At 43.6% G+C, this 23,096-nt stretch overlaps 1 protein-coding gene across 4 annotated transcripts in view; it reads left to right on the top strand.

The window, feature by feature from the left end:
• Window positions 1-22,561, top strand: part of MOV10 (Mov10 RNA helicase) — a 342,254-nt gene extending 319,693 nt beyond the window's left edge. For 3 of the 4 annotated variants that reach the window (XM_068269732.1, XM_068269729.1, XM_068269730.1), the window contains 3 exons: window positions 6,900-6,988; window positions 17,899-18,023; window positions 21,118-22,561. In XM_068269732.1, coding sequence (XP_068125833.1) covers window positions 6,900-6,988; window positions 17,899-18,023; window positions 21,118-21,182 — 279 coding nt within the window. In that variant the 3' untranslated portion in view covers window positions 21,183-22,561. Of the gene's footprint in view, window positions 1-6,899; window positions 6,993-17,898; window positions 18,024-21,117 lie in introns of those variants that run through there. The other variant, XM_068269733.1, reaches the window with a different exon arrangement.
• Window positions 22,562-23,096: the final 535 nt, after the last annotated feature.

Here is a 23,096-nt window from a genome sequence, read left to right as displayed (position 1 = left end):
AGCGGCGGAATCCGCATTGGGAACGGCGGAATCCGCATTGGGAACGGCGGAATCCGCATTGAGAACGGCGGAATCAGCATTGGAGGCGGGCCCCGCAAGCGGTTCACAAGATACATTGCAAGACAGTACTGGTGTGGCTGGGACTGATAGTCCACCAAGATTCAGAGTGACGCGCGCGCACAGAGGCTGAGTTTAAATAACAGCCAGAAATGAGTCAGCTGACCAGGAGGGTCAGCTGACATTTTCCACAACTCTCATTGGTCCAGCAATTAGGGAGGTCCTTGAAAGGTCCTTGTGTATATATACTGCTGGCTGTTCACTTGCTCTTTGTCTGGCGTTGCGATCACATACGTGGGAGCACCCAGATCCGTAGTCAGATCCGCAAGTGTGCCGGGACCAGCTGGAGCTGTAATCCTACACTTAGCTAGATTCTGTTGATAGCTAAAGTACTAGTTTGATTGTGATTATCTGTTATGACCTTTGCCTGCCTTGACTATCCCCCTGAACTCTGATCTTGTACCTCGATACTTCTGATACTCTGTTGCCGAACCCCGGCTCGTTCCTAGACTCCGCTTCTGCCTCCTGATTCTGTACCTCGATATATCTGATACCCCGTTACCGAACCCCCGCCTGTATTTAGACTCCGCCTTTGTCTTCTGATCTTGTACTGTATCTGTCCGTGTGTGTACTACCTGGCTTGTCCGACCTCGAGAACCGACCTTAATATTGAAGGCGGTTCCCTGTCCTGTCAGTGACACCTCCTCCTGAGTGTCACTTTCAGACCATCCTTCCTACTGTCAGTCTGACTCCTCCCGTCTTGGAGAGCTCAGGTCTGCGGAAGGAATCTGTGCAGTACTCCTTGCTGCACTGAGGCAGGCCTAGTCCTCTAAACGTTACTGTTACAGCAAACACTACACTCTACTCAGGTGAACAGAGGTTAGCTAGTATATCGGATTATTGGTGGTACTGCAGATCACGTATAATCTGGTATACATCTGTATTCCCAGTGATACTGCAGATCACCGGTAATCAGATCCTCTCTGTGCTCACCGATCGTTACACCGTCCCGACACGATCATGCGCACCGGAGAAGGGAGATTAAGCTATCATATGACAGCTGACATCTCCCCTCAGTAATCAGCAGCCATCGTGGATGGCTGCTGATCACGTGATCACTATGATCGCCGGCGGATCATAGTGATCAATTACAGAGCTGCGGCTGTAGGGGGGGAAGGAAGAAGATCCACTCACCTTCCTGCCGTTCCCCCGATGATCGGCGCTCCCCTCCGCTCTGACCGGCATCCCTGCTGTATTGATGCTAAGTGCCGGGTCCTGACTTGATGACGTCATCAAGCCACGACCTGGGACTTAGCGTCAGTACGAGCCGGAAGCCAGCGAGAGCAGAGGTCTCCACAGCTGCTCATCACTGGAGCCTGGGAGGTGAGTAAAGATACCTGGCCACCCAGGGGCATCTACCAGCTTACCTGGGTCATCTACCAGCCATCCTGTGCCCTCGCAGTCACTCATGGCTCCTCCAGTCCCCAGCCGCCAGCTAGTTTCAATTTTGCCGACTCCTAGTCGGTGGGCCGCCACAGGTACTCAACAGGGGCATGTTTGCTCCTGTTAAAACGCTGCTATCCCGCGGCAGAACGGGGGGGTCTATACCCCCAAATCCCCTCCGTGGTGTCCGGGGATCGCTTCCTGTTGAGGCAGGGCTAATGGCCGCAGCCCTGCCTTTCAGCACGTCTATCGGTGCTGATCGCCGCCTCTCCCCTGTCCCTCTGTCTTCCTTCACTGAGAGGGGTGGGGAGAGGCGGAGATCCGTCGGCTGATAGACGCGCATGGAGGCAGAGCTACAGCCATTAGCCCTGCCTCCATGAGCAGCAAAATCTACGACCAAGTTGGTCGTGGATTTTGCAGGGGGGTAAAGACCCCTCGTTCTGCTGCAGGATAGCGGCGTTTTAGCAGGGGCAAACATGCCCCTGTTAAATATAAGGTAAAAAAGACAAAGACAAACTCTTATATCGCGCTTTTCTCCTGGCGGGCTCAAATCGCCAGAGCTGCAGCCACTAGGACGCGCTCTATAGGCAGTAGCAGTGTTAGGGCGATTTGCCTAAGGTCTCCTACTGAATAGGTGCTGGCTTACTGAACAGGCAGAGCCGAGATTCGAACCCTGGTCTCCTGTGTCAGAGGCAGAGCCATTAACCATTACACTATCCAGCCACTCGCCAAAAGCGAATTTTAATCTCGCTTCAAAATCTCTTTAGCACGTACATTTTTACGTGTTGCAGGTGCAATGCGTAAATTTTTATGCATTGCATCTGCAACGCTGACTTAGTCAGCAAAAATGAAACTAGCTGACGGCGGGGAACCGGAGGAGCCATGAGTGACTGCGAGGGCACAGGATGGCTGCAGGTAAGTGAAACTTTTTTTTTTTATAGTGAAGGTTTCCTTTAAGTGCAGCCAATAACTCCTCCAGACCCCCAAGTGCAGCAATTATTCACTCCCCTTCCTGCAGGCCAGTATTTCTACCCCGTCCCTTTCCTTGTTAACTTAAAAAACACAAAATCCAGGCTCCTCAACTTGAGCTAGGACATTTAAACACTTGTAGATTTAATGGCGAGGTGCTGGAAGGGGTGTGGCAAGCAAAACAGCGGTTTATGTGACTACGCAAGAGACTTTATTCTTGTAACGAAGATCCCAGCTTTTAACTTAGCTGTAGGGACAGCATTGATTGCTGCATGAGTTTTGTAAGTGGATTCGCATGAGGATTTGCAAGAGTGTGCGGAAGTTCATTTTGATGTTTTCCTTGTTAACTGTTGTGGCCAGGACTTTCAGACCTGTGTTTTCTTGGCATTTCCTTTCCTCAAAGTATCACTTACCACGGTGTACAGTGCTACAAATGAGAATGTCACTATCAGTACACACATTACTCAGTGTGCTCAGATTTGCCCATAACTTGTGTATAAGTCAACCCCTATACTTTTAAGAAGTTAAACAGACCTACATTTCTAGACTTCTATTAGCGTATATACAGTAGGTGTCTCCCAAATGACAGGATGATGAATAAAAGGCATTATTGTGGGGGGAAAAAATCTCCGCTTTTATTTACATTTGAGCAAAAAGTGTCCATTCCAAAATTATTCATACCATTCACAAATTGTCACAGTCTGTGGGAAAATACAGTTTTATACCATTCCAAATAGTCTGTTGTTCTAAAGCATCCTAATTACCTGATTAATTGGGAACTGTTTTAATCAACTCAACAGGTGAAAAACAGCAGCTCTCTGCAGTTTTTTGTGGACAGCCATGGCTAAGACAAAGGAGCTCAGTGAAGACCTGCGGCTGCGCATTGTGGCTGCTCACAAGTCAGGAAAGGGCTACAAGGCAATCTCTAAATGTTTTCAAGTTCCAGTGACTAGAATGCAAAGTATTATTAAAAAATATAAGATGTTCCACACTGTTGAAAATCTCAGAGTATGTGGTCGGAGGCCAAAGCGACACCTGTGCTGGCCATAAGGATAGTGAGAGAGGTGAAAAAGAATCCAAGGCCATCCTGGTGAATCTGGGCTCTGCTGGTGGCAATGTCTCAAGGCAGACAATCCAATGGATACTGCACACTGCTGGGTTCCACGGATGCAGACCAAGGAGAACGCTACTTCTCCAGATAAGGCACACAAAAGCTCACTTGGCCTTTGCAAATGCTCATCTGGACAAAGAAGATGACTTCTGGCCTTCTGTTTTATGGTCGGATTAAACAAAAATTGAATTGTTTGGTCACAATGATGTTTCCATCATTTGGCTTAAAACAAAGAAGCCTTCAAACCAAAGAACACCATCCCCACTGTCCAACATGGTAGTGGGAACTTAATGTTTTGGGGTTGTTTTTCAGCTATTGGACCAGGGAACCTAATAACAGTAAACGGCACTATGAAAAAAGAGCAATACATGAGGATTCTCAATGACGACAACATCAGGCAGTCTGCAGAGAAACTTGGCCTTGGGCACCGCACCAGTGGACATTTCAGCATGACAATGACCCAAAACACACAGCAAAAGTGAAGAAATGGTTAGCAGACAACAACATTAACATTTTGGAGTGGCCCAGCCAGAGTCCTTACTTGAAACAGTAGATATTGGACGGTGCTACCCAAATTACATATATCACAGCACTAATTATATTATATTACTGTAAACCTTCCTCCTGCTGCAACCTTACCAGATGGGGTTAACACCTTATCCCCACCACACAGCAAGAAGAACTGAAATATTAAAGGTGCGCTTGGATATAAAAATCACAATCCATTCTTTCCAATCAATAGGAGACTTTATTGTTGTATCAAGATCTTAAAATTATTAATAAACTCACACTCTAATCACATGCACTCATCTGCACTCATTCTAGAGCATGCTGGTTCCCCCTAGAGAAAAAAGTTATAAAAAAGTATATAAAAAGATTTAACTAAAAAATCTTTATATAGACTTCCAAAAATGTTCCAGAGCAGTGTCAGCTTAAAATTTGCATATGTCCTTTACCTAGAGTATACAGATATAGCTATAAGAGCGATTTCCCAGAAATATATGTATATGTCACCAGAAGGTCAAAACTTCCTTACAGGCACTGGTAGTAGAAATTACACGTAATCCAGAGACAGTTACAATATCATCCTCACCAACCAGGTTCTCTCCGGATAATTACTCCTGCGGGATGCGTCGGCTCTTTCGGTGGAGGGAGTGACTAGCTACTTGGTAGATAGAATGTTTTGTGGGAGAAGAGGAGCGCCCCATTCTATCTACCAAGTAGCTAGTCACTCCCTCCACCGAAAGAGCCAAAACTGTCACGGACGGCATATAGAGAATAGAGGTGGAGTGCAAGGAAGTGCTAACAGTGCAGTGAGACGCACTGGAGGAAGTGACGTCATCACTGGGACCGGAAGACCGGAAGTCGACCATCTGAGCCGGGACGGCGAAGTAACAGTGTGAAGCTGCAGTTACGAGAGCGGCAACTCTGGACATATACCACCGGGATCAAGTGGACCACAGCACGCATCCAGGACGCATCCCCAGGAGTAATTATCCGGAGAGAACCTGGTTGGTGAGGATGATATTGTAACTGTCTTTTCTATTGATTATTGAGAAGGGTATGAATCATTTTGGACTGGACACTTTTTGCTCAAATGTAAATAAAAGCTGAGAATTTTTTTTTTCCACAATAATGCCTCTTGTACATTGTCTTATTATTATTTTTTTGGGGAGACCCGGATTTCCAGTCAAAAAATGACTTGCTGATTGAATAAAAGTAACTTTAAGCAAAAATTTGCCAGGGGTATGAAGTATTGGCAGCACTGTATGTATTGTGTGGTGAATGATGCTAAAATTTGCCCCTGTGGTAGCTCACCTATCCAATTCTCTTCATGCTCTGTCAAAATGAAGCTCATCCCTCACCACATGTATATTCTGCTGACTTTTGCGCAACGTATACAAATTTCATCATTGCCTTTGAAGGCTGTTTCTATTTATGGGGGAGAAAATTTGCTATGTGATTACTTAAAGGGAAACTGAAGTGAGAGTTATATGGAGGCTGCCATATTTATTTCCTTTTAAACTATACCAGATGTCTGGCAGTCCTGCTGATCATTGTCTACACTAGTGTTTGAATCACACACCTGTAACAAGTATGCAGCTAATCTTGTCAGAAAAGTCTGATCTGCATGCTTGTTCTGGATCTATAGCTAAAAGTATTAGAAACCGTGGATGAGCAAGGCAGCCATGCAATGTGCATTGTTTAGAAGGAAATAAAGGGAACCTGAAGTGACAGATACAGTGGCTTGCAAAAGTATTCGGCCCCCTTTAAGTTTTCCTCATTTTGTCACATTACTGCCACAAACATGAAACAATTTTATTGGAATTCCACGTGAAAGACCAATACAAAGTGGTGTACACGTGAGAAGTGGAACGAAAATCATACATCATTCCAAACATTTTTTACGAATAAATAACTGCAAATGAGGGAGAGCAGCAAGGCAAATATTCATCCCCCTGAGTCAATACTTTGTAGAACCACCTTTTGCTGCAATTACAGCTGCCAGTCTTTTAGGGTATGTCTCTACCAGCTTTGAACATCTAGAGACTGAAATCCTTGCCCACTCTTCTTTGCAAAACAGCTCCAGTTCAGTCAGATTAGATGGACAGCATTTGTGAACAGCAGTTTTCAGATCTTGCCACAGATTCTTGATTGAATTTAGATCTGGACTTTGACTGGGCCATTCTAACACATGGATATGTTTTTGTTTTAAACCATTCCATTGTTGCCCTGGCTTTAACTTACAATAGTCTGTGTAGGGAGACGGAGTCTGTGCGAGTCATCTGTGCAGGGAGCCCAAGTCTCTGCAAGTCTGTGCAGGGAACGTAATTACAGCTTGTAACAAAAGAGATATCGCCACACTTCTGCTGTACCGCTCAATGGGCTGCGGTAATTTACCGAACTTCAAAGGCAGCTGTGAAAATCTTTATGAATTAGCACACAAAGGTCTAAAATACCGAATGTGGTATTTTCCCTCCCAGATTTTTTTTACTGCAAAGCCTTGGTCAGATCAACATAGTCATGTAGTTGATCATTCTAATTGATATCCTTATATGGGAATGTCAGTCAAAATACACCTGTTTTTCTTGACTCTTTTGTCCAGCCCTTTGTTTTTGAAATTCTTTATTTGAGAAGTGATTACCAGCTCTTGGATACTAGGGCCTTGTCAGAGCCACAGCATTTAATGCGATTTAATGCTACCCTTTACCAGCACTTTAAGCTGACAGCCTGCTGGTGGACTGCTTCATCCAAGTTGATTTACAATCAAACTTCTAAAGTACACTGTTTAATTGTAACTGTTTTCTGCACTTTACAGAGATTTAATGTAGCCATTACAAGAGCAAAATCCCTCTTGATTGTCCTGGGAAACCCAGTTATACTCAGCAAGGATCCTAACTGGTCTCGGTAAGAGTAACCATGTTTTACAGACTCATTACTTTGCAACAGGCGAGTGACGCAAGCTCTCTGTATGGGGAGGGGGTATGGCACTTGTCACAACAGAGCTGCTTCTGCAGGTGAGATAAGGAGAGGAACCATAGACTCAAATGCCTATTGTTTCTTATACCTAATACACACAATGACATTTTCTGGCAGATTTCTTGCCAGATCGGTTATTTCCAACATGTCCGATCTGACTTCTGATCGATTTTCCGTTCACTTCTATGGAAAATATATCGGAAATCAGATCGGACATGTTGGAAATAATCTGGCAGGAAATGTGCCTGAAAATCTCATCATGTGTACCAGGCATTAAAGATACTGGCATGCCAGATCATCAAGCATACTCAAGGAAGCACCTGTACTAACACTAAATTTATGATTGAGACAGCCCTTACTGCAAAACATGCACATGACTGAGGGAACCTTTCATTATGTATTTAATACATAATTATTAATACATAAAAATATAAACCTGTATGTCACTTTGTAGGAACATGCACACAAAACTAGTACAGTACAATACCCTTAAAGTAAACTTCAAGGACCTAACCAAGTAGTTTACTATATCAGAGGTTTAACATATCAGGATTGGTCAAACGTATATTTATACAGGGCATGGTTGGGACCTGGGGACTGATTTTACTATAGCCAGAACTTTTTACTATATCAGTACTATAACGAGATTCTACTGTAAATGACTGAGCAGACACACTGTTCTGACTACGTTTGTTTAGTAGTGGAAGGCAGACCTTATAATGTTCATCCTCTGTACACGGTCAATCCATCTACCAGATTACGTTGCTTCAAGAATCATATGATCAGCACTAAAATTATTCAAATCTTCTGTTATTCACATACACTTGGTGATACCAGCTGTCACATTGCAGGAACGATCTGCAATGTGACACTGCTTGGTTATCCAGTGGTTTGTCAGTCATTTGCAGTATGAGCTATTAATTATACGAGATATAAATACATTTCCATTTCATGGATGTGCCGACTGTTATTCACTAAATGCATGTGAATAAAAGAAGATTTGAAATGTTCCAGTTCTGGTCGTATGATTCTTGAAACACTGTTCTGACTTGCTGAGCAGCGTGAACTACTCAATGGAAAGGGGAGAGGCAAATCATTTCAGGGTGCATAAAGAATGCCTGAAGTGAAAAAGGAAAGCAAGTATAGTTCTGTCTGTCTTTTAGGCTGCATGTGCACACCTTCTTTTCTTCTTACACGCTGCTCCTATTACTGGGCATACGTGGTTCGTGAACCACACATGCTTAATAAAAATTGTGCTCAATCACCGCCAACTGCGCTAAAGGGACTTCCCAAAAAAAAAATGAATTTGAATGACCTCAAAACAGAGGAAATCCCAGGGAACAGGAGCAATGTTGGATAAACTGGGAATGCAGGAAGCTAAATAGTCCTAAAAGTGAGAGAGCACTATACTTTTATTTTTCATTTCAGGTGTACTTTTAAAGGGGCACCTTAGAGACATAGCGTAGTGTGTATTAAATTATTCAGGATACCCACTTTTACGTTAATTATCCTGTTTTCAACATCATAAACACTTCCTATATCTATATATTAAGTGAAGGTAGGCTCCGCACAATGTCCAGTGAGAATATCAAAAATTGTTTATTAAATCGGGCATAAAAGCAAAACAATCTGCTGACATGTCGAATGCACAGTGGTACTTAATCTGGAGGGCACTGTCTCTGAGTAGTTGCTCCAGACATAGGAGACCAGGGCCCATATACAACTCAGTTTTTCTCCTGAGTTTTCGCCTAGGAGAGAATTTTTCATTTTCAATTTACATTAACTTTTTAGCACTTTGCAATGGAAAAAGTATCAACAAGTAGGTGAAAAGGTGCTGTCAAAATTATTTTGAGTGTATGTTTGCTTGCTGGTGGTGTAAAAGGCATTTTATTTACAAGTTGTGTAAATATCACCTAGGAGAAACCTCAGGTAAAAAAGTGAATTGCATATGGGCCCTGGGGCATATGCAATTTCCTTTTTCACCTGAGTTTTCTCCTAGGAGATCATTTTTCATTTTCTACTTAAAATAATTTTTCAGCACTTTGCAACTGAAAAAGTACCAAAAGGTTGGTGAAAATATATTATTAAAATCATTTTAAAGTATTTTCTTGCTTGATGATAGTTTAATTGTATTTCAATGACAATTTTGAAAATATCACCTAGGAGAAAAAGCAGGTGAAAATTGAATTGCATATGGGCCCAGGGACCATATGCAATTCACTTTTTCTCCTAAGTTTTTTTCCTAGGTGGTATTTTTAAACTTGTCAATAAAATGCCTTGTAAGCCCCTAGAAAGCAAAAAAAAAATACTCAAAATAATTTTGGTAGTACGTTTTCATCTAGTGTTAAATACTTTTTCAATTGAAAAGTACTGGAAAGTTATTTTAAATAAAATATGAAAAAATATCTCCTAGGAGAAAACTCAGGAGCAAAATTTAATTGCATGGGGGCCCTGGGCTCCTATGCAATTAACTTTTTCTCCTGAGTTATTTCCTAGGTGATATTTTCAAACTTGTCAATAAAATGTCTTTTAAACCATAAGCAAGCAAAAAAAATACTCAAAATAATTTTGATAAGACTTACTCTCCTACTTTTTGGTACTTTTTCCATTGCAAAGTGCTAAAAAGTTATTCTAAATCGAAGATGAAAAATTATCTCCTAGGTGAAAACTCAGGAGAAAAAGTTAATTGCATATGGCTCATATGCAATTTACTTTTTCACCTGAGTTTTCTCCTTTCATCTTCTCTTTAAACAAATTTTTCAGTATTTTACAATTGAAAACGTACCCAAAAGTTGGTGAAACAGTACGATCAAATTTATTTTGAGTGTTTTCTTGCTTGCTTGTTGCTTAACCACTTAAGGACCACGGGCTTAAACGCCCCTAGTGATCAGGTTATTTTTTTACAATTAAGGACACTGCAGCTTTAAGGGCTTGCTGCAGGGCCGCACAACTCAGCACACAAGTGATCCCCCCCCTTTTCTGTTCACCAACGGAGCTTTCTGTTGGTGGGCTGTGATCGCTCCCCCAATGTTTGTTTTTTTTATAAATATTTCCTTTTTTTTTTTTTTTTAATCCATTTTACTAATTTTTTTTTTTTTTTTACATTTTGTTATCCCTCCCTGCCCCCGCCAGCCAATTGCTGTGAGAGGCTTCAGCCTATCATAGCAGATTGCTTCTCTGCCTCCAAAGGGGACAGCCGTGTCACACGGCTGTCCCCAGTACAGCGCTGCCGTAGATCGTAGCGCTGTACTATGTAAATAGACAGTTTCACTGTCAGTCTCCTAGCGGTGATCACCGTTGGGAGATTCATGATGGAGCGGAGCTCCGACATTCAATCAAAGATGCGTTATCTCCTTCAAAACCCCGCCCCAGGACTTCACACCACTTGCCGTGGAGTGGTCCTGGGGCTGCCGCTACGTTCACACCAATTAGCGTGAATTGATGTTCACACCAATTGCCATGGTTGTCAAAGGGTTAAAAGGCATTTTATGACAAATTGTGAAAATATTACCTAGGAGAAAACTCAGGAGAAAAAGTGACTTGCATATGGGCCCCGGGGTCCCTAAAGTTCTGAATGTCAGGCAGGGCTAAAGTCTCCCTCTTTGACTCACCACCGTCTCCAAGAAGTGTTTCTTAAGCAAAATGGACCTAACCAACTTGGTAACATCCAGTAACATAGAAAACGTAAAAATGATGAGTGGGCAAAGGACAGTGCCTGGGAAAGTAAATTAATCTCATGAAAGGTCAGCAGGCCACCAGACAAATTGACAACTGTATTGCTGGTGGCCAGCTCCTGTGCCCTGGGGCAAATTTCAATTTTCAATGTTTTATACCTGCCCTTCTATAAAGCCTTTTTTCTTTTCGTACCTTTTGTGTTGCTTTCAATAGGACGAGCTGAAAATCACCTTTTTATGTTAAACACTCCATTTTGGGTGTGGTTATGAGCTTCCTGTCGGTGGGGATGTGGTTGTGTGCTTTATATTGAAAACACTCTTCACCAAAAACCTATTCTATGATTAAGGACAACTGTGCGTCCAAAGCATGTAAGCAGATGGTGTTTTGATTTTATGCCTAATTTAATTAAGAATTTTTAATATTCACTGGATATTGTGCAGAGCCTGCCTTCACTTTCTATTGGTATGGGGTTTGAGCTGCCTGCTTTCTGCACACAGAGGTTGAAGCAGCTACGACACTGTTCCCCACAAAAGTCTGGTGCAAAAATAGAGGATCCAAGGACTGGGGAAGAGTCTGTGTGCATAGATAGGGAACTAGCTAATGGACAGAAAACAAAGAGTTGTGGTCCATGGATCATACTCAAAATGGGAGACTGTTAGCAGTGGGGTCCCACAGGGGTCTGGACTGGGTCCAGTGCTCTTCAATTTATTTATTAATGACCTAGTAGATTAGTAGTGAGCAATGTTTCCATTTTTGCAGATGATACAAAATTGTGCAGAATCATCAACTCTCAGGAAGATAGTCCCTATCTTCCTGAGAGTTGATGATTCTGCACAATTTTGTATCATCTGCAAAAATGGAAACATTGCTCACTACTAATCTACTAGGTCATTAATAAATAATGATAATATACAATAATAACATTTTTCAACATTGAATTTCATCTGCCATTTATGTGCCCATATAGCCATCCTATCCAGATCCTGTTGCAATATGTCCCATATTGCAACAGGATCTGGATAGGATGGCTATATGGGCACATAAAAGGCAGATGAAATTCAATGTTGAAAAATGTAAAGTCATGCATTTTGGTCGTACCAATGGTCTAGCACCATACAAAATAAATGGGATACAGTTGGGGACATCAAACTTGGAGAAGGGTTTAAGAGTACTCATCGACAACAATTTAAATAATCGTACTCCATGCCAAGCCGCTGCAGCTAAAGCTAACAAAATGTTGGGATGCATTAAAAGGGAAATAAAAACTCGAGATGCGAGCATATTGCCCCTGTTTAACTCTCTAGTAAGGCCACATCTGGAATATGGAATTCAGTTCTGGGCACCACATTACAAAAAAGATATTGCAGTTTTAGAGCAGGTGCAGAAACGAGCAACAAAATTGATACGTGGGATGGAAGGTCTCACTTGCCAAGAAAGGTTAGATAAACTGGGTTTATTTAGTCTAGAGAAAAGACGCCTTAGAGGGGATTAAATTAACATGTATACGGTAAATACATCAGAGGGCAATATACAAGCTTGGCGGATGAGCTTTTTGTCCCTAGGCCTTCTCAAAGGACTAGAGGACATGATCTGCACATGGAGGAAAAACGTTTTAGCCATTTATTTAGGAAAGGGTCAGGGGCGTAACTAGGCCCCACCGGGCCCCCCTGTAGAATTTCAGAGCGGGCCCCCCCCCCTCCCCTGGGGCCCGCTCGTGGCCGTTTTGTGGGGGCTGGAGGGGTGGCAGCATGAGGGGAAAGCCTTGGCCACAGTCGGCGGGGAGAGGGGAAGTTCCCCCTCACCTCGGGGCTCTCCCCTCCAGCTAGTTACAGTGTGTGGGCAGCGGCGGGCAGATACATACCTTCCTCCGTGCGTTCCATCGCAAACTTCTCGCTCTAGCGGCTGACGTCACTTCCAGAAGTGACGTCAGCCGCTAGAGCGAGAAGTCTGCGATGGAACGCACGGAAGAAGGTATGTATCTGCCCCCCGCTGCCCACACACTGTAACTAGTTGGAGGGGAGCGCAGAGGGGAGAGCCCCGAGGTGAGGGAGAGGGGGGGGAACTTCCCCTCTCCCCGCCGACTGTGGCCAAGGCTTTCCCCTCATGCTGCCACCCCTCCAGCCCCCACAAAACGGCCACGGGCGCAGGGGCTGCAGGGCCTATTGTTACGCCACTGGAAAGGGTTCTTTACCGTAAGAGTGATTAAGATGTGGAATGCATTGCCACAGGAAGTAGTTATGGCAAACTCTATACCTGCATTTAAAGGGGGCTTAGATGCTTTCCTTGCGTTGAAAGACATCCATGGCTACAATTACTACGTAATGCCTAATGATGTTGATCCAGGGATTTTATCTGATTGCCATCTGGAGTCGGGAAGGAATTTTTTTCCCTTTTGGGGCTAATTAGACCATGCCTTGTAAGGGTTTTTCGCCTTCCTCTGGATCAACAGGGATATGTGAGGGAGCAGGCTGGTGTTGTACTCTGTTCTGGTTGAACTCGATGGACGTATGTCTTTTTTCAACCCAAATAACTATGTAGCTATGTAACACCTTGCTGCATCTAGGGTTGCCGCGATTTACCGGTATTACGGTATATCACGGTTTTACAATGCACGGTAATCGTACCATGCACTTTTAGGAAATACCGTTTTTTGCTGTATTTCCGCATCCCCGCCACTGCTCCGGCATTGTCCTGCTCTCTGTCTCCCTTCGTAACGAAGGCAAGCTCCCAAAGCTTGTTCTTGATTGCGGGAGGCTTGCCGACATGAGTGCAGGAGCTGGGTGGTGATGCGCGTCCTGTGATGACGCGGCCACGGCTGGAGCGCACACGGAGATCTATTTCCCGGCAATGTATCTGCTTGTGGTTTCTTTTTATTGTGGACTGTACCACAAAGGCAGAGGGGGAGTCACCAGGTCATTCCTGCCAAAATAAATACGGCAAATGAGAAAAGGCTACAGCCCGTTTTCCCTCCTGCTAGATGCATGCAGCCCCCTGCCTCCCCCGACTGCAGAGCTGACATAAACACTGATACAGATCAGTGTTCAAAGGAATGTCCAGGGCTCCTCCCCCATGAAAATGATGAGTATGTCGCCCGCCCGGGAGAAGGAGCGAGAGACGCACTGCACGTGGGGAGCTGAAGCTTATGACACCAGATAAGCAGTGTTGCTGTGTGAGAGGTGCTGTGTTTATATGAATGCAGCCAGTGTGTAGATGTATGGCGTGTGTGTGTGATGTGTCTGCCTGATGTATGTGTGTGATGTCTGAGCTATGTCTGCCTGATGGATGGATGTCTGCCTGATGGATGGATGTCTGCCTGATGGATGTGTGTGTGATGTCTGAGCTATGTCTGCCTGATGTATGTGTGTGTGATGTCTGAGCTATGTCTGCCTTATGTATGTGTGTGTGATGTCTGAGCTATGTCTGCCTGATGGATGGATGTCTGCCTGCCTGATGGATGGATGTCTTCCTGCCTGATGGATGGATGTCTGCCTGCCTGATGGATGGATGTCTGCCTGCCTGATGGATGGATGTCTGCCTGCCTGATGGATGGATGTCTGCCTGCCTGATGAATGGATGTCTGCCTGCCTGATGGATGGATGTCTGCCGGATGGATGGATGTCTGCCTGATGTATATGTTTGTGATGTGTGTGTGTGTGTGTGTTGTCATGTGTCCTCATGCCCACCGCTCCCCCCGTTCTACTTTAAAGAAATCGTCCGCAGTGGCTTAGCTTTAGGACTTCACCTAATTCATGTCCGCTCCACCCATTTGCATTTTATTTTTTAGCTTTGGTATCCTTTAAAAGAAACCAGAGACGCAGCATAGTGAAAGTTTTATACATAACTGCGGCTTCCTCCAGCCCCATCATGCGCACAGATCCCTCCCACGCCGCCATCCTCAGCCTTTTCTGTTGCTGAGTCCCGTAACTTTGGCCAGTCGCGGACAGTTTTACGCATGCGCAGTGCGCTCCCTCCGTCTGGCAGAAAATAGTACTACGCCTGCGTAGTATTATTCTCCGCTGTAGAGAACACACTACGCATGCTCAGACTGGCCGCGACTGGCTCAATTTACGGGACTCAATTCCAGCAATAGAAAAGGCTGAGGATGGCGGCGTGGGAGGGATCCGTGCGCATGATGGGACTGGAGGAAGCCGCAGGTATATATAAAACTTTCACTATGCTTCATCTCTGGTACACTTTAAGGTGTATAGTAAAGTGTACCACCAGCATTTTTGAAGTGGACCTGAACCCAAAACGTCCTCCTCTCTGCCCAAATAGATATGCAACAGCAATTTCTTTCTTTGTTACAGCTGATACAAATCCTAAAATAAATCTGCACAGTTTCTACTTCCTGATTCATGGAAGCAGACATATTAACCTACTGTGCTTTCAAATGGCCTTATCTGCCCTCTCTGCCATAGGCAGTCATGTGACACGGGGAGAATGAGATTTACTTTTGTTATTGTTTTTTTGACATTTAGAAAAGTAAATATTTCAAGCATGACAGGAGGACCCTAACCATTAAGGGTTTAATAAAGAAGATTTTGTTCAACTTTGACCTTTTTTTCATTTTTATAAGGGTAATTGTAATGAGAATAATTGCGTAATACCGTATACCATAATACCATAATACCGTCATACCGTGGTATTTTTTTGACGGTTATCATACCGTGAATTTTCATACCGTTGCAACCCTAGCTGCATCTATACTATAGATTGGTATGTAGCCCTGCCCTCCCAGTGATGTCACAGCCTGGGCTGTTAAGCTATGTGGAATTCTCCTCCCAGATCATTCTGGAAGACCAGGCTTTATTTTCACTGGCTTCGGGAATCTCCGTAAACATTCTGCAGATTTGCAACTCACAGGACTAAAGATATTGCCGCCCATGATAAATTTCAGAATGTAAATCTGGGTAAGGAAAGACTTTTTAATGGGCTAACACTGACTGAATATGTACTGTCCAATTTGTACAATAAAAAAAAAAATACCAATCGAGTCACTGTGATCTCCTGGATCCCTCTTTGCAGTTCCCGACGCTCCCTGCCGCAATCCTGGCTTTTAATCGCCAGTTTTAGGCAGTGTTTACAAACAAAAAACATGGCCGCTAACCAGGAAGTGATGTTTGTGTGTGTGTATATATATATATATATATATATATATATATATATATATATATATATAATATGTATGTCATGTTATAGTAAACTACAAGTTTTTATTACATAAGGAATTATCTGCACTCCATTCTGGAATTAGAATGTGACAGGCAGCAGCTCCTCTTTGCCCCCCCCCCCCCCCACACCTCACAAACTCAGAAAACTGAGAGCAGACACCTGTCTGTGAGGGATAAACAAAGCTCACACAGAGCCTGCAGGGGGCGTGGGGGAGGCGTGCATAACTTCTCCCTATCACAGCAGAGGCAGCGCATTCCTCCCTGGCTAGACAAAGCTTGAGAAAGAAAAGATTAGCTATATTACAGAGACAGTGCAACTAGAAAAGGCTGCAGTAATCCAGACCACATTAACCCTCTGGGTGATGCAATAAGATCGCCCAGGAGGGGGCGCAGCACTTTTTTTTTAATTTTTTAGTTTTTAAATCATGTAGCGAGCCCTGGGCTAGCTTCATGATAGCCGCTGCCCAGCGGCATACCCCCCACCCAATCCGATCGCCTTCGGCGATCAGAGTAAGCAGGAAATCCCGTTCAGAACGGGATTTCCTGCTGGGCTTCCCCGGTCGCCATGGCGACCGGGCGGGATGACGTCACCGACGTCGTGATGTCAGAGGGAGTCCCGATCCACCCCTCAACGCTGCCTGGCACTGATTGGCCAGGCTGCGCAAGGGGTCGGGGAGGGGGGGGCTGCGCGGCACGGCGGCGAGCGGCGGCGATCGGAAGTTACACGCAGCTAGCAAAGTGCTAGCTGCGTGTAACAAAAAAAAATTATGCAAATCGGCCCACCAGGGCCTGAGAACTCCTCCTACGCGACATACCCCGAGCCCAGCTCGGGATTATCGCTCAGGAGGTTAAGGCCCAGTGCACACCGAGCGGTTTTTGATGCGATCTGCCGGCCGCATCCACCTGTCAAACCGCTCAGTTAATGTATCTCAATGAGATGGTGCACACCGGCGGTTTGAGGATTGTAGCAAACGTGCCTCCTGCTGCAAAAATGCTACTTCAGAGCGGTTTGCCAGGCGTTTTTGTTACAGAAGCTGTTCAGTACATCTTTTACTGTAACAATTTGTGTAATCTGCTACACAAAAACGCAGCCAAAACCGCTAGGCATGTTTAAAAATCCGCTCTAAACATGCCTAGAATCGCTCTGAAATCTGCTCCCAAAACCGCTAGCGTTTTGCAGATCTGCTAGCGGTTTAGGCCTTGCAAATTTCTGTCGGGGATCTTGGGGAAGGAATAAAAGGAGTTTATGCATCACTTGTGCTGACTGGTGCCCGGATATCTATCTACTCTCGTTTGCTGGTTTTGGTGTGCACTGGGCCTAAAACAGGTATAGGGACTTATAGGATAGAAGAAATAAGGCTGAACATTTTGTTACAGAGTCTCTTTAAAGTAATATTGTAAAAAAATAAGCAATTTTATTCTTTACATTACTTTCACTACAGTTCCTATTTAAGTGATGCCTGTGCAACTATTTAATAACTGGTCAGAAAGGGTGAGGAGGGGTGTGTGGGGTACTTGAGTCGAACTGTGGGCAGAGAGAAAAACTAGTTAGTTTAATAAAACATACATATTTATGTAGTTATTATTATAAGTGCAGTAGTTATTATTCCCATGTATGTTGTATATCATTTCTTCATGGGGAATAATAATTACTGCACTTTGTTTGCGTGAGGCAACATTTAGACCAGTACATTTAATTATTTGTGCAGTATTAGTTTAAGCAGACCGTGAATGTCTATTGTTGTGACTTACATGAAGATCAGATCACATTTTATGAGCAATATGTGCAGAAATCATATAATTCCAAAGGGTTCGCATACTTTTTATTGCTACTGTACAATAAATAATAATCTTCCATTTGAATAGATTTGTGTAAAATTGCACTGCCAAAATTAACACACCCTTTTTATTTACAAAACTGTGTGTACTAACCCAGTACTTGTTTTATGTTAATGTAAAATTTACTTGCCATATATTCTCCCTTTTCTCTAGTTTCATAAACTTTTGCTCAGAAAAGGGAGGCTACTGTGGCTTCCAAAACAATATGCTTGAAGATCTTGATGACCTAGAATTTACAGAACTCTTTGATCACCTTACGATCAATGAACCACCACTCGGTAAGAACCATGTACACTAATCTAAAGGTGTTGACTGACCACTCTTTACGGAGCACTTGTACATTCATAATCCTTCTTCTCACTGTTTTGGCTCTTCATTCTAACCTTGGTTCTTTAACTGTAACTGCCATTTGCCATGCAATGTCTTTAAATTTGATTTGCATGGGTTAACCTCTTTCTCCCCCTTCCCACCTGCTCTGCATGTCATATGATTGCAGAACGTGTGAAAGGCTTGTTCAGCAGCATTAAAGTGGACCCAAGGTGAGAATGGTATGGAGGCTGCCGTATTTATTTCCTTTTAAGCAATACCAGTTGCCTATCTTTCCTGCTGATCCTTTGCCTCTAATACTTTCAGCCATAGACCCTGAACAAACATGCAGATCAGGGGCTTGATTCAGTAAGCATAACACAGCCTAACAGCCCCGTTCACACTGCACGCGTTTGCGTGTGGATTTCGGCAACGCATGCAGGAGGCAGACACACATGACATCAGAAAGTGCATAGACTGCACTGTCTGATGTTCACTCTGCATGCGTTCCGGACCAGTGCGCTCTGTGAAAGCATGCTGTACGCATTTTTTAACAAAACGCGCGGCTCACCCATATACTTTCAGTGAATGGGATCAGCCACGCAACGCATACAAACGCAGATGGTGTGCGTTCGTACGCGTTGCATTCCGATCGCACGGCCATCCGCGTTTGCTGTGAACGAGGCCTTAGGTACTGTTACACACTAGTGAATTAGCGTGCCTTAATTCGGTCTCCCTGCACGCTATGTGCGCTACTGGTAGCGTAGCATGCATAATCAGGGGTGCGGGCACTTTGCGCACGCTATGTTGCTGTATTGCAGCATAGCAAACGCTAGTAACTTAACGTTTGTTCCACTCCTCCCGCCCTGAGCACTTTCAGGTCCAGTCACATTAAAGGACGTGATCCCCGCACTCTGATTGGCCTAATAGGCTGCATGTCATTTGTCACTACTACGCTGCGCTATGCTTAGTGAATCAAGCCCATGGTGTTTCTGACAATATTGTCTGATCTTACACCAGAAACAAGCATGCAGCTAATTATTATTATGATTTTATTATTATTTAGTATTTATATAGGCCTGACATCTTCCGCAGCGCTGTACATAGTATATACTGTATAGTCCTATCACTAACTGTCCCTCAGAGGAGCTCACAATCTAGTCCCTATTCTAGTCATATGTCTATGTATGTATTGTGTATATAACGTAGTCTAAAGCCAATTTAGGTGGAAGCTAATTATCTGTATGTTTTTGGGATGTGGGAGGAAACCGGAGTGCCCGGAGGAAACCCACACAGACATGGGGAGAACATACAAACGCCTTGCAGATGTTGACCTGGCTGGGATTCGAACCAGGGACCCAGCGCTGCAAGGCGAAAGCGCTAACCACTACGCCACTGTGCTGCCCACAAGCTAATCTTGTCATTCATTTACTTCTGCAGCCAGATAGATCAGCAGGGCTGCCTGGCAACTATTTTTGTTTAAAAGGAAATAAATATTGCAGCCGGATGACCCTCATATGTTTCAACTGCATTAAAGAAAGTTTGTAACTGAAAAAAGTGCCCCTGGGGGGTACTTGCCTCGGTAGGGGGAAGCTTCTGGTACCTATGGAGGCTTTCCCCGTCGTCCTCCTGTCACACGGTGGTCTCGCTGGGCCCCTCCGAACAGCGGGCATGTAATTGTTTTTTTTAACAGATAAGTTTTATTGAATTTTGCAAAACACAATACAAATACACACACATGACGATCATATATGGGTACATACCCAATAAGGTAAGCATACACATATTTAGGGCATGCAATTATTTACCTTCCTCTCGGCTCGGATCAGGCAGAAATGGCTGATGCCAGTTGGGCCCGCTCTACTGCGCAGGCGCAAGTCGCCTGCGCAGTAGAGTAGACCCGATTGAGATCGGATATTTCTGCCTTAGCCCATCGGGGAGCCGTGACTGCGCTGGAGCCGGGAAAGGTAAATATTGCAGGAGCTGCTATGCCTGCACCACAGCTTGACAAATTGTAGGTTGTGCTTTTGGAGGGACCCAGAGAGACCACCGTGGGACAGAGGAGAATGGGGGAAGCCTCGATAGGATCCATCGGCTTCCTGCTTCTGAGGTAAGTACCCCCCATGGGCACTTTTTTCTGTTAGAGTCTCTTTAAAAAAAATGTTTCCAGAATGTGGATAAACTATTAGGCCCCATTCACACTAGAGCATTTTGCCACGATTCCGTCAAAACGCTGAAACGCTAGCGCTTTCTAAAAGCGCTAGCGTAATGAAACCCTATGGGCCCGTTCTTACTTGGGCGATTTGCGCTAATCGCCGCAAATGGCCCAAAAATGCGAAACGAAAATGCGTCGCCTGTACCATTTTCAGGCGATTTCCTGGCGATTGCATTTCAGTGCTATAGAAGCGTTAACGCGATCGCGGCAAAATCGCCACAGTGTTCAGCAATTTTTCCGCGGGAAAAATCACTCCTGTAAAGCGTCGGCAAAATTCGCCGGCGTTTTGCGTTTTGTAAGTGTGAATGGGGCCTTATAGCCAAAGCTACTAGTTTTTATCAAATCTGGTTGGCCAGCATACATATTCATAAAATATAAAAAACAGTACCATGTTAAAGAACATGAAGGCAGTTGAAAGCTGCCTCTGGCTTTTTTGCTTCATATTTTTCAAACTGAATCGTGTTGTAAAGACTGATGTGCCTGAAAATTATTTGCTTGCTGAAATAGCATTGCTGTTTTCACACACAAGCTAGCTAATATGAATTTTACCTCAAGAATCCTAAATCAAGGAAAACGTGAGATCAAAGAACTCTCCACCACACAGTGTGGCACCAGTAATTGGACTTTGTTAGGTCATTCTCAGTTAGCTTAGTTTGGAGTAATCAAAAAGTTTTAATGTTTGTTTGTTCAACAGCTAATAATTGCAACCGTTCCATGTAGCCTCCGTTCCATCACAGAATTACTAATGTAGGTGGATGTGCTTTATATTCCAGGGCTGTATTTACTTTCCATGAAACACTATTGTTGGTATGCATCCCATTCATTCTAACTAACTTCACTGTTTTTCACAGGGGAGCAGACCGGAGAGAGTGCCGTGCAACAGCAGGCAGAGCCATCCTGGAGATATGAGCATTAATATCTCGTTTCAACTGCAGGGTCATGCATTCTTTAGGAAGCAGTCACCTAGTTTGAGGTGACCTTTTTCTACAGGTGGTGTTTTTTTAACTGACTTAGACATATTACCTTTCTGTTTTTGTTTGTTTCTCAGGTTATAAACTGTTAAGAATAATTTGGCCAAAGCATTTTTTTCCACTAGACTATTGCTTTGCAAAAACAAAATCTCTAGTTTACATAGTTTATTGTTTTACATTTGCTTATTGTATTTAGCAGGGATGCTATTAAGGTTTACAAAACATTCCACATGTAAAGAACAGCAGCTCTCTCTGAAGATGGTGTTGATCAGTCATGACTACACACACACTGTTCATCCTTGTCTGAAAGCCACAGGTAGGCCCGGTGCACACCAAAAACCGCTAGCAGATCCGCAAAATGCTAGCAGATTTTGAAACGCTTTTTCGTCTATTTCTGTAGCGTTTCAGCTAGCGTTTTGCGGTTTGGGGAAGCAGTTTTGGTGTAGTAGATTTCATATATTGTTACAGTAAAGCTGTTACTGAACAGCTACTGTAACAAAAAAACGCCTGGCAAACCGCTCTGAAGTGCCGTTTTTCAGAGCGGTTTGCGGTTTTCCTATACTTAAAATTGAGGCAAAAACGCATCCGCAATCTAAAATCTGCAGCAGCCCGGGAGTATGCGTTTCTGCAAAACGCCTCCCGCTCTGGTGTGCACCACCCCATTGAAATACATTACCCAAGCGGATCCGCACCCGCAAGCGGATCGCAAACCGCAGCAGAACTGCTCTGGTGTGCACTAGGCCGTATAGAGCATTTCTCAAGTCCTGAAAGATCACCAACGTATGTGTTCTGGGCAGCAAACACTGATTTCACACATGGAACTGCAACCTTATCTGGAACACATGGCCAGTTCCCGAGGATCGGTGGTTGGAAACACTGACATAATAACATTCACAGAGTAGTCTACATGTTCACTTTGTATTAACTTATTATGCGCATGTGTAAGATTTCTACATGGATTGGGCTAACTTCTTCACATAAATAAGTGACAAAAACCTATTGATACGGTATGTTTTCTTTTTAAATTCTGGGTGGAATGAATCACTGCAAATACTGTCACTTTTATATGTTTTGTGAAGATATTTGATTAATCACATTTAAGTTATATTGCCAATTGAAAATAGGATGTGGAAATTGTCTAGTATGATTGGGAGACACTACTTTGCACTATTGGTTGTAGTATAATACTTTATAGAGGGTGGTGGTATGTGCAAGCAATTAAGTCTATTCTGTACTTTTGTTAAACTTGAAAAGATATTTGACTTCGTTGTAAACAAATTTTTATATTTGTAAGAATATTTAAAATAAATTGTTAGAAATGTTGCTTTTGTGAATTTTAGTGTTTTCGTATCTTTGCATTGAAAGCTGTTTCTTCCAGAGTAAAATGAGCCATAAATTACTTTTCTCCTATGTTGCAGTAGGTAGTATAAATCTGACATTACTGACAGATTTTGGGCTAGTCCATTTCTCCATAGGGCACTCTCAACATGTCCTTTATTCTTTATAAAGACACTCCCTGAAAAAGATTTATACAAAGATGCTGGCCAGCCTCCCTGCTCGCTGTACACTTTTTTGGCTGTTGGATGGAACAACCATTCACTAAGTGCTTTTAAAAAATAAAGAAAACCCTGAGAGCCTGGCAGCCCGGTTATTCTAAAAAAAAAATTCATACTGGAGGGCGCTGCTCAAAGATATTTAAAATTAATCGATTGTCCTAATGTAAAAACTTCCTCCTGCTGCAACCATCCAAAGTGTGGTTTCCCCCTTACCACACCTCCGATAAAGATAAAATCTGCAATATAGTGGAAGGTGCGCTGGACTTAGATACAAAATTGTAAATTTGAAAATTAAAAATCGTG

The sequence above is a fragment of the Hyperolius riggenbachi genome, chromosome 2 (genome assembly GCF_040937935.1).
Source record: "Hyperolius riggenbachi isolate aHypRig1 chromosome 2, aHypRig1.pri, whole genome shotgun sequence".
Classification (NCBI taxonomy): Eukaryota; Metazoa; Chordata; class Amphibia; order Anura; family Hyperoliidae; genus Hyperolius; species Hyperolius riggenbachi.
This window is presented reverse-complemented; position numbering and strand designations above follow the sequence as displayed.